Genomic DNA, 17,827 nt, shown 5'->3' with positions numbered 1-17,827 from the left:
ATTATTCTTTCCATTAGCATGCTAGCAAGGGTATCAAATTGATCTGTTGGTTTGGAAATCAGAGCACAAAACAGAGAGAGAGCAACACAGGACAGCTAAGTTATGAGAATCTTTCACATGGAACTGTGGACACAGAACCCTAACAACTCCCAGGCCCCCAGCTCCCATCAGTCATCTGGGCTGGAGACCTATTGCCTCTGATAGTCTGCTGTACACCCCCCACTGAAAGGCCTCTTGTTATTGTTGTTGTTTAATCACTAAGTCATGTCCCACTCTGAGACTCCATGGACTGCAGGATGCCAGGTTTCCCTATCCTTCACTCTCTCCCAGAGTTTGCTTAGACTTGTATCCATCAAGTCGGTGATGCCATCCAGCCATCTCATCCTCTGCCGTCCCCTTCTCCTCCTGCCCTCCATCTTTCCCAGCATCAGAGTCTTTTCCAGTGAGTCGGCTCTTCACATCAGGTGGCAAAGTATTAGAGCTTCAGCTTTAGCATCAGTCCTTCCAATGAATATTCAGGGTTGTTTCCTTTAGGATGTACTGGTTTGATCTCCGTGGTGTCCAAGGGACTCTCAAGAGTCTTCCCCAGCACCACAGTTTGAAAACATCAATTCTTTGGTGCTCAGCCTTCTTTATGGTCCAACTCTCATATCCATACGTGACTACTGGAAAAATCATAGCTTTGACTAGATGGACCTTTGTCAAAGAGTGATGCCTCTGCTTTTTAATACGCTGTCTAGGTTTGTCATATTTTTTCTTCCAAGGAGCAAGCATCTTTTAATTTCATGGCTGTAGTCACTCTCTGCAGTGATTGGGAGCCCAAGAAAATAGTCTGTCACTATTTCCACATTTTACCCATCTGTTTGCCATGAAGTGATAGGACTGGACATTAATTTTTTGAATGTTGAGTTTCAAGTCAGTTTTTTTTTTTTAGTTTATATCAATCATCTCATACCATCCACTATCCCTACCAGCCCATGGTTTCCCTTCTTGAATTCATTATCTCAGGAAATTATACTACCACTGACATCCCTCACATGGCCCGTGTGAGAGCCCTCATAGTCATCCCTGACTCCCTTGTCCCCTCTGCACATCACCATGTACCTAGTCCTATTCACCCTACCTCCTCAACAACACTTCATGTCATTCCTTCCTGTCCAGCTTTAGCCATGGCCCTTCTCTGGACTGATGCCATATGTGCCTGCCCCCAAACTGTCACCAACCATCCATCTTTATCTGGTGCCACTGAAAAGGTCATTCTGTCACCCCAAGGACACAGCCTGCCTTTTCACACCTCTCTGTCTTTGTACTAGCTGTTCCCTCTGCTACAATGCCTAGTCCCCTTGTCCAATTGGCAAGTCCTTATCTATCTTTCAAGGAGGTGTTGAGTGGCTTTTCAAATGTTACCTTTTCCTGGGCTCTCACCCCAAGCAGAATTAGTCACTCTGCTCCGTGATTTCAATAATACTATCCGGTTTTTCATCTTAGAAATATTTGCTTTATCTGTCTCTGCAGCTTTTTGAAGGCAGGAATTTTGTGTTGTCTCTGTATCACTTTCCTCCCAGTTAATCAATAAATGTTTGTTGAATGAAAAGGTTGAATTTCATAAAAATTCATTAAACACATAGTTCATGCAGACACATTATTCTAAACACAGTGGAAGGATGTTTGACTCATTATTCAGTGACTTTCTCAAAGAGCAAACTGTCTAGTCTACCATAGACCCAAGGAGGTGACCTTATGAGTGCCGACTGACTATTGCTGCACGTTCAGTTTACTGCCACCAGGTGGCAGTAGTGTGCCATGGTCATGTGGTCCAAATTCTGAAGTTTCAGAACTTCGAAAAGGTGGCTGCACTTGGTCCAGGTTGCTAGATTTATAGCAAGCAAGCCACAGGGGAAATGTGGTCTGTGTCCACGTTCTGGACATGACTGAATTTGCAAGAGTTTGTTCTTGGGAGCTGCCCACAGCTGTACCTGGCATAGATGGTACTGCATTCATACATGATACCCTCTCTAATTAGAAAGCCAAAGTAGGGAGACTGAGACATCTCCAGACTGGGACCAGGTCTACATCTTAGAAAAGGCCCCCCACCACCCCACCCCATACACACATATACTGTGTGCTTCTCTTTAACTTCTTCCAGTGATGAACTTCCATTCAGCTGTACAATGACAGGGACCTTACTGATGGCTTTTGTCTACTTCAGTTCACACAAAGGCTATGATGAGGAGGTCTTATGTGACCTCTGTTGGAACAGTTTCAAAAAGACTTGTGAGCTGTTGCCAAAGTTCCCTGCAAGGAAAAATGAATGGAAACTGAGAGAGCAGAGACAGCAAGGAAGAACAACTCTTTTGAAAGTCTGGCTCTGGGGCATATTGAGAGAACAGCTGGAGAGGGCAAGGAGGGCAATGAAAGGATCAGTGTCATGCCCAGTGCCACCTCAACCCGGCCCTCTGCTCCTACCCCCATCCCAGATGGGAGAGACTCACCTAGGTCTGCAAGCTGAGAATGCAGACAGAAAGGGAAACTGAACTATGGGCAAGCCAGACAGGGGGTCATAACCAGATAAGTGTTCAGCAGAAGGCAGGAGAGAATAAGGACATGAACACAAGCAGGGGGTGAGTCTTGGAAGAATGGAAGCGTGAAATCCCTTCTTTTAAGGCAAGAACTGAACTTGGGTTTCACCAGAGTTTGGTTTGATGATAGAGGAGACAGCAGTTTGAGGACATTCATGCCTAATAGCCTTTCTTTGAGGGTGGAATCAGAGACCAGGTTATCCCCCAAAGAGTGAGAACAGCAAGGCTGATACAACAGGCCTAAAACACAACAAGGACGAGAAGGAAGAGAGAAAGCACTCTGAAGGATAGGAAAGGAAATGAAGAACTTTGGTTGAGAGTAGAATTCATGAGTATCTAGAACAGCCATTGGAAGAGTTACCATGTTTTTTTGCAGCAGAATTCAGAAGTCGGGGATAGTTCCATTGTTCTTAGTTGATCTTGAAAAATAAAAAAGGTGACCTAATGAAGTGCGTTGGTGAGGATATGGTTAAAATGGTTAAGCATGATGTCCAGATTGGATGGGGAAGGAACTGCCAACAAGATGGGCTGGGAAAATCAGAACTGATTAAGCAATTGGAGGTCTCAATGACAGAGGGGTCAAGCAAGGGAGTGATGCAATGGGACCGCTGAGAGTGGAATGAAAGAGGACCATTGGGAGCCATTATTTCCAAAGCTGAGGATATTTCTGCAGGGGAGGGCTGCTGATATGGAAGGACCCCAGCTCTCTTGAAAAGAGGGGGTTAGAGGGGTGGCTGAGTATCATTAAAGACTTTCTAGTTTCTAAAAACAATAGCATGAGTGAGGATGGGCCTGAAGCCAGTGAGCCACTTGCAGAGTTCTTTGTGTCTGCAGGGAGTGACTGAGGCTATAGCTGACGGAGGTAGGATGACGGAGGATGAAGGAGTGTAAACTCGATATTGTGAGCTTTCAAGTGAGAGGGACTTTTGAAGGCTCTTCTAGGATGCTGGTCTGGATGAAGCAGTGAAAAATAGGTAAGGTAAAACTGAATGGAGACCAAAGAACTGGAGAGATCAGGTGAATGGAAGAACTCATACCTTGGGTGGCATTGTAGGATGGAGCCAGTGAACTTCAAAATTCCAAAGGTAGCGTAATTATATACAATTTGACTAATGCTTGGAACATAACAGATGCTGGATAAATCTCTCTTCAGTTAATATTTTTTGCTTTTAGAATTTTAAAAAGTTGTATTTTTATATTCACTGTCCATAACTTGGACTCAGAACCTACTGGCTTCCTGTGGACAGTTTCTGGACTTTTCTTCAGGACAATTCAGCTTTCTTTGTTCATTGTCCACTTACTTTCTTTTTCTAAAAACATCTTTCCATAAAATTTCTGAGTATACCTCTATGAGTTATAGGAACAAAGACATAACATTTCTGGATTCTTGTTCTATATTAATAACAATACTAATTTTTTTTGTGAATCACTTTGAAGTTTATAAATTGTTATCTCAGTTACTTGTTTATTTCTCAAAACCCCAGGCAGTAGGCAGGGTAGGTATTACTTTTTCCCAGTTTGTACATAAGCAATTTAGACAGGAACTGTGAGCTCCCAAGACCACTCAGCTTCACAGCCGGAACGTGGGAAAGCCAGAAGGAAGCCTTGCACCTCAGGTCTGAATTATAAGCTGCGGTTCCCTAAACAGCAGTTTAAATTTGTTCAAAGTGCAGATTCAATAGGTCTGGGATGGGGTTTTGGAATTTGCATTTGAGAGCAAACATTTGATGCTTGTGTTTCAATGACCATACTCAGAAAAACAATAATCTAGAAACTTCTTTTTCCCTTCTTAGAAAAAAAGAGAGGCTGATCTCACCTCTTACCAATCAAAGGAGGTTTTTCTCTTTTTTTTCTCTCTTAGAGAAGTGGAGCCCCCAGCTCTTCTCTTCTGTGACCTACCCACACACACTGATAAAGTTAATTATCTGCCCTGGCTAAATGACTTTCCCTAGCAACACCCTAGCAACTAACATCAGCTCTGCCTTAGGCTACAAAACTGGAAAGAGATTTCTTGAAGTCCAGTGTATTTTACAACAGAACGAAACATCTGAACAGGAAATTAAACAGAAAGTAAACTGGATTCATTGCTAGAAGATGAGACATAGACATACGAGACAGTTTACAACAATCTACTGAACGCAATAGTCAAAATAAGAAACTTTCTTCTCACAAGTTATACTGAAGTCCGGAGGAGAGACTGCAAGACTTCATTCCATGGAGAAGAAGAGAATTTCAATGGGCAGAAGAAGGGAAGACATCCTAGGTGATGGGAAAGCTATAAGCAAAGTTTGCCAATTCTGAAATGGGGAATACAGGGGATCCAGCTGGGGAGCACTGAGAGCTCAGTCTGGAATCTATGACCAGATCATGGAGGGCCTTGAAGTTCACTTGAAGAACCTGGGCTGCATCAGAGGGTCCTGGGAGGCTGTTATTCACAGAACAAATACTTATGGAGCCAGGCACCATGATGTGCATGGAGGACACAGTGGTGAGCCCCAGAGACAGTACCAGTCCTTATGGATACTGGAATCTAGTGATGGAGACAGACAGTGAACAAACACCAAATGTAAAAGTCAAACATAAAAGTGACCATATGATTATAACACAACATTTCCCTGGTGGCTGATAAAGAATCTGCCTGCAATGTGGGAAACCTAGGTTCGATCCCTGCATTGGGAAGATCCCCTGGAGAAGGGAAGATAATTATAAATCTTGAGACTATTAAGAAGAAGATATCAAGTTCCAGGAGAGCATATAAAGAGGGGCAGGACCTATTCAGGGAAATCTGGAAGGACTTCTCTGGGGAAGCAGTTTTGCGCTGAGATCTGAAGGATGCGTAGAAGTTGGTTGGGAGAGGACGGTGGGTGGGGGAGACAAAAGCACTGGATTCTAGGCAGAGAGAACCACACAGACAAAAGTTCATAAAACTGAAAAGCCATGGTGGCCAGAGATCATGAGAGAAGGGGCGCATGGCCTTGAGAGGCAGATCAAGCAGAGCCTCAGAGGCCACATTAAAGATTCTTTGTTTTGAGAACCCCAAAAAGCCAGTGGAAAAGGATTTTAACTGAGGGATTGACATTCTAGTCTGCATTTTAAAAAGGATCACTCAGACTTCAGTTCAGAAGATGCACTGGAGGAGAGAAAGAGTAGACATGGGCAGCCCAGTTAGGAGGCTGAGAGATGATGACAGCTCAGACTGGTGTGGTACCAGAGGAGATGGCAAAAAATGGACACATATTAGAGGGAATTGGAAACCAGTGACTTGCTGATGGATTGAATCTACAGAGAGAGCACGGTGGTCTGACCGGACAGTAGAGCCGGGTTAGGGAAGTTTAGCTTCGGGAGAGGAACTGCAGCTCCATGGGCTGCTTGGCACCTGCTGCAGTACCCCCAATGCTGGGGTCACCACTGCATAGAGGAAAGAACCCCATTTTGATGTTGAGGCTTGTTTTGAATCCTGGTTCTTTTCTTCCTTATTAGCTTTGGTACCCAGACAGTAAGGGGCTTCCCTGATAGCTCAGTTGGTAAAGAGTCCGCCTGCAATGCTGGAGGCCCCAGTTCAATTCCTGGGTTGGGAAGATCTGCTGGAGAAGGGATAGGCTACCCACTCCAGTATTCTTGAGCTTCCCTGTGGCTCAGCTGGTAAAGAATCCACCTGCAATGCAGGAGACCTGGGTTCGATCCCTGGGTTGGAAAGATTCCCTGGAGAACAGAACGGCTACCCACTCCAACAGTCCATGGGGTCAAGAAGAGTTGGACACAACTGAGCGACTTTCACTTTCACCCAGACAGTAAATTCTATAGGAAAATAGGGGCTTCCTTGGTGGCTCAGCGGTAAAGAATCTACCTGCCAATACAGGAGAGGCAGATTCAATCCCAGGGTCAGGAAGATCCCCTGGAGCAGGCAATGGCAACCCACTCCAGTATGTTTGCCTGGGAAATCCCATGGACAGAGGAGTCTGGTAGCTACAGTCCAAGGGGTTGCAAAAGAGTAAGACACCACCTAGCGACTAAACAACAGCAATCTGAAAAACAGCAGAGGGGATGGGGCCTCCTACCTCAAGCGGTTTTCCTGTCAATGTTGAAAGAGAAGTTAAACTATTCTCTCCCTCCCTGCTCCATTTCCGCCCACCTCCCTGTAGATTTGAATATGCTGATTTAGATGAAAAGACTTTCAAGAACACACAATTGAGCTCTGGGATGTAAAATAAGCTCCATGAAGACAGGAGCCACATTTTCTTTATTTTGGTAGTTTCCTGTCCTCTGAGATAAGATCGGCTACACTCTCCTGAACAATTTAGTTTGTAGTGTGTATGTCACCATTGTAATTGGAAAAGATTCCTGTAACTATGTATTTAAAATATCTGCCTCTCCCCTAGATTGTAAAATCCACAAAGGCTAGTAATTTATTTGTCATGTGTCCCATAGAGAGCATGTGGAGCACATTGGACATGCATGAATGAATGAATTTTTGTTCCCTCTGGAATCCACTACTCAGCACAGAGTTGGCCCCAAATCTGAACTCAAGGACAGCTTGGTGGGTGCACGGAACTGTGCACTGTGGAGTCTACATGAAACCTGAGCCAGTCCAGCCACGATGGAGATAATTCACTCAGGACGCAGAAGTGAATCTGAATGTCAACTCTGTAAAGGAAGGCTGCTAGCTGGAGCAGGTGCCGCTAAGGGTCAAGGAGAGTCAGGCTGAGGAAAGAGCATAATTGGCTTCTGCCAAGGGGCACTGCCAGAGGACCTCTGAGAGAAGGTGCCCTCTTAATCATGGCAGGGAGAGTCCAGCACGTGGATTGGGGGCAGGCGAGGAGGAATGGAGGCCTCCAATGCAGATGGCTCCTCTGGGCTGTTTGTGATGTCAAAGAGAAAAACTTGACCTGGAAAGCAAAGATGATTGCTTTTTAAATGCAGGCTCTTGAGGTGTGTTGACAGCCCAGGAGAAGGAGAGGGTGCTTAACCAAAGCTTCTGAGAGTGCTTAGGATGCTTGAGCACAGTGAGGGCAGGCAGAGGCATTACCAGCATCCCCAGGACAGACCTGATCTCCATTAGTGTGATACCCAGGGCCAGGTCCAACTGTTGAGCCTGGGGGTGGAGGTCAGGCCCAGTATTTTGTATGCCTCATTTCTTTTAACTCTCAGTTAAGTTCAGTCATATTTGACTCTGTGACCCCATGGACTGCAGCACGCCAGGCTTCCCTGTCCATCACCAACTCCCAGAGCTTGCCCAAACTCATGTCCATTGAGTCGGTGATGCCATCCAACCATCTCATCCTCTGTTGTCCCCTTCTCCTCCTGTCTTGGGACTGGATGCCATGATCTTAGTTTTCTGAATGATAAGAATGTTAAATGTCATTTAACTCTAGCACCCTCTAGAGAAAGGCTATATTAGCCCACAGGTGTACATGCACCCTTTCTGAGCAGGAATCTGAAGCTTGGAGAGGTTAAATAACTTGCTCAAGTCTCACAGTGGGTGAGTGGCAGGCCTAATTTTTTGTTTGTTTGCTTTTTAATAGGAAGATGATTGCTTTACAACATTGTATTGGTTTCTGCCATACATCAGCATGAATCAGCCATAGGTATATATATGTCCCCTCCCTCTTGAACCTCCTTCCCACCTCCCACCCCATTCCATTCCTCTAGGCTGTCACAGCACCAGGTTGAACTCCCTGTGTAATACAGCAGACTCCCACTGGCTGTCTGTCTTACATATGGTAATGTATATGTTTCAGCCTTACTCTCTCAATTCATCCCACTCTCTCCTTCCCCCAATGTGTCCACAAGTCTGCTCTCTATGTCTGCGTTTCCATTGCTGTCCTGAAAATAGGTTCATCAGTACCGTCTTTCTAGATTCCTTATATATATTTGTTAATATATTTGTTTTCTCCATCTGACTTACTTCACTCTGTTTAATAGGCTCTAGGACTAATGTTTGATTCAGGTCTGTGCCCAAGGAAACACTGGGGGAGATTCTTGCACCTGGCTTTCTCTGTTTGGCTTTGAGGTTGGTGCCTGAGGCTCTGGCCAGTGAGCACTCAGGCTCAACTCCTCTCCAAACATCTGTCACTGGGGACTGGGAACCTAAACTAAAGTCTAAGCCAAGAAAACACAAGCTTTTCTTTGAAACTTTCAAAATCTCTTTCCAGGGCTCTATGAGAACTTCCCTGGGCTCTAGGCACTTTTGTCTTTGTGGGCTTCTTCCTTCATAAAACAACAGTAAACATTATATTTTATGACTGTGTAAATCGAAATATAAATAAATTAGTACTATATAGTAAAATATTTTATTAGATCTAAATTTTTTTTTCTTTTGATTTTAAAGAGACCATTTTCAGGAATTGCCAAAAGTATTACAAGCCGTAGCACTGTACCTACAGGGGCCAATGGATGAATCATTCTTGCTCCTTTCCATCCATCAGTCTGACCTGTTCCAACACGCTATGAGAAGGGCAATAAAGTCAGATAGCCATGGCATCTGACCCTGACTTGACTGGTCAAAAGCCTCAGTTTGCTCCTTTGTAAAATGAATGAAAGTAATGTCACATTTATTCTAAGCAGTGAGAGTGGAGAAGGTGAGCAGATGTAAGTAAACCTCCCAGAATATGGCCATGAACAGAGGTGAATGATAGTCGCTAGTTGGGGCTGACCCTTTGCAACCCCAAGGACTGTAGCCTGCCAGGCTCCTCTGTCAATGGAATTCTCCCAGCAAGAATATAGCAGTGGATTGCCATTTCCTTTTACAGGAGATCTTCCCAATCCAGGGGTTGAACACAGGTCTCCTGCGTTGCAGGCAGATTCTTTACCATCTGAGCCACCAGGGAAGCCTACTATTAAGACACATTTCTTGACTTAAAGACAGGTCAACTTAAAAAGTATCAGCAGATACAGGCTTGACTTTATCTTATAAGCTATAGACAGTACATTAGAATATGGCACAGAGTAGGTGTGCAACAAAAGTTAGTTCTCAGTCTATCCCTCCTTGGAGCACCCGCCTCCATAGGGTCCGCGGGTTGGGGTGGCAGCCTCGTGGTGGCACAGAGCCCGCAGTGTCCCTGGACCCTATGATTTCCTCGCCAGACCCTGGGAATTCAGCGTCGCAAAATAAACACCACCGCGCCGCTAATCGCCAGCTCAGAAACAAAACAGCGCTGCGCTGGGGATCTGGGCAAAATCAGCCCTCCCTCCTCCTCCTCCTTCGCCGCCGCCCTCCCTTCCTCGCGCTGCTCGGCTTGCTCGGCTCTGCTCAGCGCAGCGCAGCTCGGCAGCCGCCAAGCCCAGGCAGCACGGTCTCCCGGTCGCCAGCACCGGCTCGGAGCTCCGCTCCCCGCCTGGGCTCTGCCAGGTCTCGTTTCCGCGGGGACCCCTTCGGGCAGGAGTCGTGCGGCGAGAGCCAGCGGCCAGGGCACAAAGTTGGGGGCCCGCGAGGATGAGGCTGTCCCCGGTGCTCCTGAGGCTGAGCCGGGGTCCAGCGCTGCTGGCCCTGGCGCTGCCCCTGGCGGTGGCGCTGGCCTTCTCCGACGAGACCCTGGACAAAGTGCCCAAGTCAGAGGGCTACTGCAGCCGCATCCTGCGCGTCCAGGGCACGCGGCGTGAGGGCTACACCGAGTTCAGCCTCCGCGTGGAGGGCGACCCCGACTTCTATAAGCCGGGAACCAGCTACCGCGGTAAGTGGCCGGCCGTGGTGTTGGGGGCGCGGGACCTGGCCCCCGGAGGGCGCCGACCGCGCAGTGCCGGAGGAGGGCGCACGGTTCCCAGGCGCACCGTGCCAGCGCAGCCCGCCGAGGGCCCTTCTGTCCTGGATGCCCTATCCTTTTAGCTCCGAGCCAGTGTCCGGCACCGTCGCGGGGCCGCAGCCAGGAGATGCAGCCCCCAAGTCCGAAGCGTGGTTCCCGGGTGTGGGTCGAAGCTGAGCGACACGTCACTCTGGCCTGGCTTCTACCCCGGCCGGTTCCAGGAGAGCGGTGGCGACTCGCCTTTCTCCAGATCCGTCTCTGGGGTCGAGGGGACCCTGGCTTCTTTTAGTCGGGTCCTAGGCAGGGTGGTGATTCCAGTTTTCCCCACTCCCAACCCTGAAGAAGAGGAAACCAGCTTTTCACAGACTGGCCCCCAGTGGGACGGTCATTCCAGCTTCCCCGGACGGATTCCTACAAGAGAAGGGACTTGGGCTTCTCCCCTAACTGGTCCTAAGGCGGGGGGGAGGAGAGGAGAAGAGCCCAAAGCTTTTCGGAAGGTTGCCTGGAAAGAACTCCAAATTATTCTTTGACGGTCCCAGGCGAGGGAGAAGACCCTGTATTTCTAGGACAGGCTCCCAGTGGACTGAGAGCTCTAGGTAGTTTCAAACAGGGGAGGGGAATCCAATCAAGACGGAAAGGGAAGCCCAGATTCCTGAGGTCTGCTCCCTGGAGGCCAGAGCTGCTCCCGCAACCCCGAGTCTCAGTACCCGCAGAAAAGCGGTCTCTAAGCTCCTCAGCTGACAGCTGGCTTTCGAGAGCGCAGAGAGGGTATGTCCAAAGCAAGTGAGCGCCTCCCGGGCCTGACAGGCAGCTCGACCAGCACAAACCTGAAGACCCCTGACGCCATGCCCAGAGCCCAGAGCCCCTTTCTTAAGCCGGGTCAGGTCCCCATACATCTTTTCCCTGCCGTTCTCCAGTCAGGAGCCAGGACATCAGGCAGGGAAGGAAGCCTGCCTAGCCTCATCGGGGGCCCCGTGGGCGGGGAGTGACAGAGCACGTGTCCCTTCACCCCGGGCCCTTCATAGGTCAATTCTGGGGCTAAGCAAGGAAGAGAGGGGCTTTGGGGCACTCGTGGGGCAAACGGGCCCACAGCCACCGCCCTTCCATCCCCACTTTCCCCGTTCCTAAGCGTCGCGAGAGGAAGCTATGGGGGCAACATTGGAGAAAGTTCGGGGTAGTGCCAGCTGGAGCCCGGGTCACACAGGCGACCAGAACCAGGGACCACCTTTCCCAGAAGGCTTCTCCCATTTTCCTGGGTTTGTGTTCCCGATTCTCTCCGCCTGGAGCTACCCAGAGCGTAGTCCGCTTGTGGACCGGCTCTATGCCTGGCGGGTAGCCCTTGCAAGCCCGCACGGCTAGGAGGGGTGGGGGATACTCGGCCCGGAAGGATGGGGGTGGGGTGGAGGACACCGAGCCCGGCCCCCAGGGAGCTGGCAGCGGGTTGGCCGGCTGCCCAGCAAGCCGAACCTACATGCGGTCGCAGCCTCTTCCCCCCAGCTGGGAAACAGCCAGTCCTCTCCGTGGACTGGAGGGAAGTGGGCGTAACCCCACTGGCCTCTTCAGCCCTCCCCCAAACCGAGGACCTGAGATCCCTGAGAAAACTGCCTCAGCTCCACGTGGCAGCGAAAGAGGTGGCTCCGCAGTCAGTCCCGGGTTTAGTAGCTGTGTGACCTTGTACAAGTCCTTTAATTTCTCGGATCCTGTTTCCCAGTTATTGAAAACAGATGTTTGTCTAGCTACCCTGGGCGGTCTTAGGGAGTAAATGAGTGCATAAAGATGAGCGTGCCTGAGGTACAGTGGGTTCCCAGTATATATTAGTTTGAGTTGTCTTTGAGGCCCAAATGGTTTAATAATGGAGGGATGTGCACGGTCAGGTTCATTTTGTTTCTGCCACGTGTGTGTGTTTAAAAGTAGGCTTTCTCTGCACTCCTTCAAGCCAGTCTACCAGTGGATGCCAGTTACCTGGTGCTCATGAAATAATTGAATGAGTGAGTGCATGAATGGTTTCTCCTTATTAGGAGGCTTGCTTAAGACTATTACTAGTTTAGGATCAGGAGAATTTCTTTTGGGGATAATCGAGGCTAGCCTGCAGCCCAAGGGTCCTACTGGGTCTCTATTCCCACATGAATCCTCCCAGTTTGGCTGAGCACTGGCAGTGAGGGATCCCAGCACTGAGACAGAGATGCATCTGGGATTCACATGAACAGAGGGGTTCCATGATGGCCTAAGTATCCATGGACAGCAGGTGAAAACTGGGACTAGACTTTCACCTTATAGGTTATGCCAGCCTACAATGTTAGTCTTCAACTGTGATGTCCGACTCAGGCTGTTGGTGGGCAATCATCTTACCTCTTTTCTGGTGGCTGAGAGATCTTGCAAGAAAGATCTTGCAGGAACCAGGCTAATACCTTCTGAGTCAATACTTCGGATTAGCAAACCTGATTCCGCCACTCAAAGTTAGGAAGAAAAGGGCACTGGCCTGGTTTGTGACGTTTTCTGTTGGCTTATACTTTCTTAGAATAGTTACGTTAGAAGTAAATCTAATACATTCTGCTCTGGGTATTGACTTAGGGCTGTGGAAATTAACATTCCCCTGGTGTTCTGTTTGCTTTTTTATTTTTTACTGAATTAGGGCCCCTCACAATCTTTGGAATCAATGGCCTGTTTTCCTGCCTCAAACCTTTGTCCTCGGGATTCTAGTTTATCCCCACAGAGCTTCCACTCTCCATGCCCCTACTCCCACCCTCCCATCTCAGCATATCGTTTAGATTTTCTAGACTGGAGTAAAATGGTCACTATTGAAAAAAAAAAATTGAAACATGGGGTTTTTTCTCAACAGTCAGGATCCAATTGAGATGATGATTCAGCCTTTTCCCAAGTTGTTAGCACTATATTGACTGCCTCCTCTCTCCCACATCTCTACCCTCCCTCCCTCTTCTCCTCAATACCACTCCCTCTGCAATAATTGTGCTTTAGAAGGCTCTGAAAGGCTTGCTCTGTTTCTGACCATGGCCTCCTTTGAAAAAGAGATTACAGTGATTAAAAATAACAAGTTGAGGATCCTCAAGGGGCTTCCCTTATAGGAGGACAATTTGCAGGACCAGTCATTCCCAGATCACAATTTCAAGCCAAATAGAAGAAAATCAGCTGAAATGTTCAAGAATTGATTGAAAATAAGAGACTCTTTTGTCTGTCCAAATGTCTGTTTATTAGGAAAATAAAGCCAGACCCTGGCTAATGAGAGTGGCTTTTCCTAGATGCTCTTTAAAGGGGAATTTCAAGGAACTTGATGGGGAAAGAATGTCCAGGCGAGATTTCAAAAGCTTGTCCAGCATAATTAAGGGATTTATTCTAAACAGGGAGGTTTGGAGACCTCCAAAGCTGCTTTGCCTTCTCTTGCTTTCTCTCACTCTGAGGCACACACTGCCATAAGAATGTGTGTCCCAGAGTGTCCCATCTCCACCTGGTAGAAAGAACACAGGCTTTGATGTTGGCTGGGTCTGTTTCCACTCTGGCTCAGTCACATAGCCACTGTGTGACCACAGGCAGGCCACTTTACCTTTCTGAGCCACAGTTTCTCCACCTGTAAAATGAGCCAGCTTCTCCCACCGTCCTAGTGTAGCTGTGAGAATTAGAAATAATCCATGTCAAAAGAAACTGTCATACAGTAGGATATATTATATATATACACACATGCACACACATACATACACATAAATATAATGCTGTGAGATCATTATTTATTTTGGAAATAGAAAAATACTTGGCAGCTAACACTGGATGAGACATTGTGTTAAGTGCTTCCTACTCATTTCACATATTCCTTCCTGTACTTTGGGGCAATTTACTATTTTTATTTTACAGATGAGGACACTAAGCCTCAATAATCAGTGGAGTAAGGATACAAACTAAGGGATGTCTAACTGCTAAATCTGTACTCTTAACTAGTTTTCTATACTGACTCAATAAAACGAATTAGTGGAATGAATTCACCCAGCTACCCTCAGCCTTCTGGGTGGTGTGTCTTTGTTGAAGGAAAACAGCAACAACAAATCAAGATAATAACTGACATATCTTGGGACACTAAGTCTGAAGTGATGGGTCCTTATTTACATTTGCTTTTTTTCTTCTTGTGGATTTCAGTATTGCATTTGCCCATAAGCCAAAGGATTAATTTAGAAACATGAAGAAACTTGCCAGACTTTGGCCAATTCCTTTTGTTTGTGGGGACAGAAACAAATTGAAAAGAGAAAAACCTTAATTTGACTCTTGTTTTATTTTTACATGCAGATATTATATTACCATGTCGGTAAAATTATATGTTTGAAAAGTATATACATAGAATATGAAAAACTTAAGCTGGATGAGGTCTTTTAAATAAACTTTGTATGTAGTGGTTTTTTAGAATTAAGCACTGCTGATGATATTGTAATTATTTATAAGTGACTCTCTTGTTTCCTTTTTTCTTTTTATTATATAACTTTAATTTTTAACTTTTGCTCTCTTTTTATAAGTATTTAGTTCAAATCAATAATAAAAATTAAAAAGATGTATACATATATAAATGCTTAATTGTTGTGGGGCTTGTTCCTTTGAGTTTGATGATACACAAAAGTCAGAGCATACAAAAAATGAAAGCATATAAATTGAAATTTTTCAAGGTTTAAAACTTGAGTACTTACCTATACAAGTTAAGTTGTCCTTCTCCAGCTGGCTGACTGAACTGGAACAAGAGATTATAATTGTTGGTATGTTCACAAACATGCTGTTTGCTTATTATACATAGAATGACAGATGTAGATCAATACCAATTTCTGTAGAGGAAAAAACTTTAGCCATCTTGTATTAATCAGGATACAGGCTAAGTTCATTACAAAAAGACCAGAAAATACAATATTTTAAATGAGAAGAAATGCTGGGAAAGATTGAGAGCAGGAGGAGAAGGGGATGACAGAGGATGAGATGGTTGGATGGCATCACTGACTCGATGGACATGGGTTTGGGTGGACTCCGGGAGCTGGTGATGGACAGGGAGGCCTGGCGTGTTGTGGTTCATGGGGTCTCAAAGAGTCGGACACAACTGAGTGACTGAAATGAAATGGAAAGTCCATGGTGATGGGCAGTTTGCTCCACGTGTCTACCCAGGAACCCAGGTTCCTTCTGTCTTGTTGCTCTGCCTCTTTTAGCGCTCTACAGCCCAGAAGTAGCCACAAGTCACAGTACCTGAAACATGGCTAGTCCAAATTAAGCTGTGCTATACATGTAAGACACACACTGGTTGTTGAATAATTAGTATTAGAAAAATAATAAACTTCTCGTTAACAATATTTTGTATTGATAACATGTTGAAATGATAATTGTTGTTGCTTAGTTGCTAAGTCATGTCCAACTCGACCGCATGGACTGTAGGCCACCTGACTCCTTTGTTCATGGGATTTTCTGGGCAAGAACACTGGAGTGGGTTGCCATTTCCTTCTCCAGGGAATCTTCCTGACCCAGGGATTGAACCTGCATCTCCTGCTTGGCAGGCAGAATCTTTGTACCACTGAGCCACCAGGGAAGCCCCAATAATTGCATATGCGGGCTAAATAAAATATAGTTGAAATTAATTTTACTTGTTTTTCATTTGTTTCTGCCGTTGCTGCTGCTAAGTCGCTTCAGTCGTGTCCGACTCTGTGTGACCCCATAGACGGCAGCCCACCAGGCTCACCCATCCCTGGGATTCTCTAGGCAAGAACACTGGAGTGGATTGCCATTCCCTTCTCCAATGCATGAAAGTGAAAAGTGAAAGTGAAGTCGCTCAGTCATGCCTGACTCCTAGTGACCCCATGGACTGCAGCCTTCCAGGCTCCTCCATCCATGGCATTTTCCAGGCAAAAGTACTGGAGTGGGGTGCCATTGCCTTCTCTGTCATTTGTTTCTACTGGACACTTATTAACAAGTAAAATGAATTTCCCCTGGAAAAATAATGTGTCACATTCTCTTACTCAGTGACAGGTCATCTAGGTGACCTGTCTGTTTCTCAATGGTGTGTGAATCAGTAAAGGGAAGGAGTGTTGGGGCGTGTATGTGTGTGTGTGTGTGTGTGTGTGTTTGCATGTGATGTGCTGATAGGGTTCATACGGAGAAGAAAAAAGGGGCCAATATGTCAGAGTAGCTTGTCTGTCTCACCCTCTTCCTCAGTAAAGGAGTAAGCAGCAAGGAAAGAAAGGAAGAGGAAGAAGTTGGTAAAGCAAGAAAATGCAAGAGAGGGAGAGGAAAAAAGAGAAGAGGGGGAAGAAGAAAGAGAGGAAGGGGAAAGGAGGAAAGAAAAACTTCACTGGGATATACACTTAGAATGAAAAAGAACGAATTTACATTTTTTTAGAGTTTAAAAGTCTTAATGAAGAATATAATTTTCATCCTCTTAATGGATAATTTCCCTCAAATCAGACCCCATTGATCTGGTATTGTTTTATTAAGATTAATTTTAAAATAAGTGCTCTTAATTTGCTATGGAATTTACTAAATTTTCTGATGTCAAAGTTTTTAATTGATATAGTTGATTTACAATGTTGTTAGTTTAAGGTGTACAACATGGTGAATCTATATATGCATATATTCTACATATATTCTATATATACATACATGTGTTTTTTTCAAGAGAAGAGTCCTATCTTACTTGAGGGTTAGATTCAAGAGTCATTATGGAAAGCAAAAATCACATAAGTGAAAATTACTCCTTACAAATCCTTTGCAATTGTACATAAATGATCACATGGATACTAGATTCAAACTAGCCTTATTTATGTGTCCCTGCAGATAGTTTTGTTAGTGGGGAATAGAAACATACTGATATTTCTCAGGAAGTCCAGCATCTACTTTTCCCTCCAACATTGGAAGAGACCAGTGTTTCCTTGGTTGAATACTGTACAAAACCATTGGTTTGCTCGTCCTTAGACACTGACGTGACAAGTACGAAATACTCACCATCTGATGAACTGAGAGAACCAAGAGCCCCAGCTCATGCTCACTCAGGCATGTGAATACATGTATGTGCATGAGTGAGCATGAAGTGGCAAGTGGCCCAAATGATCTCAAGTATTATTTCCTCTCTCTGTTTGTAATCTGATGGTGTGCAATTGTGTCTGATTCCAGTCACATGCACTTCTCTGGAGCACCTGTGTCAGAGAGCTCACCATGTCACACAAAGCTTTCTGTGTGGCTGGCTAGCTCTTGCTGATTTAAAGTTTCCCGTTTTTACAGGGTGTCTTGGCTGGGCTGGAGTTGAGGCTAGGATAGGAAGAGTAAGCAGTTAGGTAACACCCCAAGAAGGCCTTTTTGAGCTCTACATAGACAAGGCTTCTAACTTTCAGAGTACTCAAAACTGCCATGAAAAGTTCAGGGAAACTTTAAACAGGGGCCCGCTCACATCCACTGATTTGCTGGGGTCCAGGAGACCCATAGGAAATAACCTGGATCCTGTCTACTGTTGTAGTTCCGATATTTGAAAACACAGACCAGGTGGCG

The 17,827-nt window shown here is 46.0% G+C and overlaps 1 protein-coding gene across 2 annotated transcripts in view; it reads left to right on the top strand.

Moving 5' to 3' along the window:
- The window catches only part of SPON1 (spondin 1), a 357,717-nt gene that overhangs the window by 31,998 nt on the left and 307,892 nt on the right, over positions 1–17,827 (top strand). The window contains exon 1 of one of the 2 annotated variants that reach the window (XM_086339886.1): positions 8,852–10,249. The exons of the other annotated variant lie outside the window; for it this stretch is intronic. Within the exon in view, the coding sequence (XP_086196012.1) occupies positions 10,012–10,249 (238 nt within the window). The 5' untranslated portion in view covers positions 8,852–10,011. Of the gene's footprint in view, positions 1–8,851; positions 10,250–17,827 lie in introns of those variants that run through there. 2 annotated transcript variants of the gene reach the window in all.

The sequence above is a fragment of the Bos grunniens genome, chromosome 15, assembly GCF_055505025.1.
Source record: "Bos grunniens cultivar Pamir isolate PY7600 chromosome 15, Bosgru_T2T1.0, whole genome shotgun sequence".
NCBI classification, from domain to species: Eukaryota; Metazoa; Chordata; class Mammalia; order Artiodactyla; family Bovidae; genus Bos; species Bos grunniens.
This window is presented reverse-complemented; position numbering and strand designations above follow the sequence as displayed.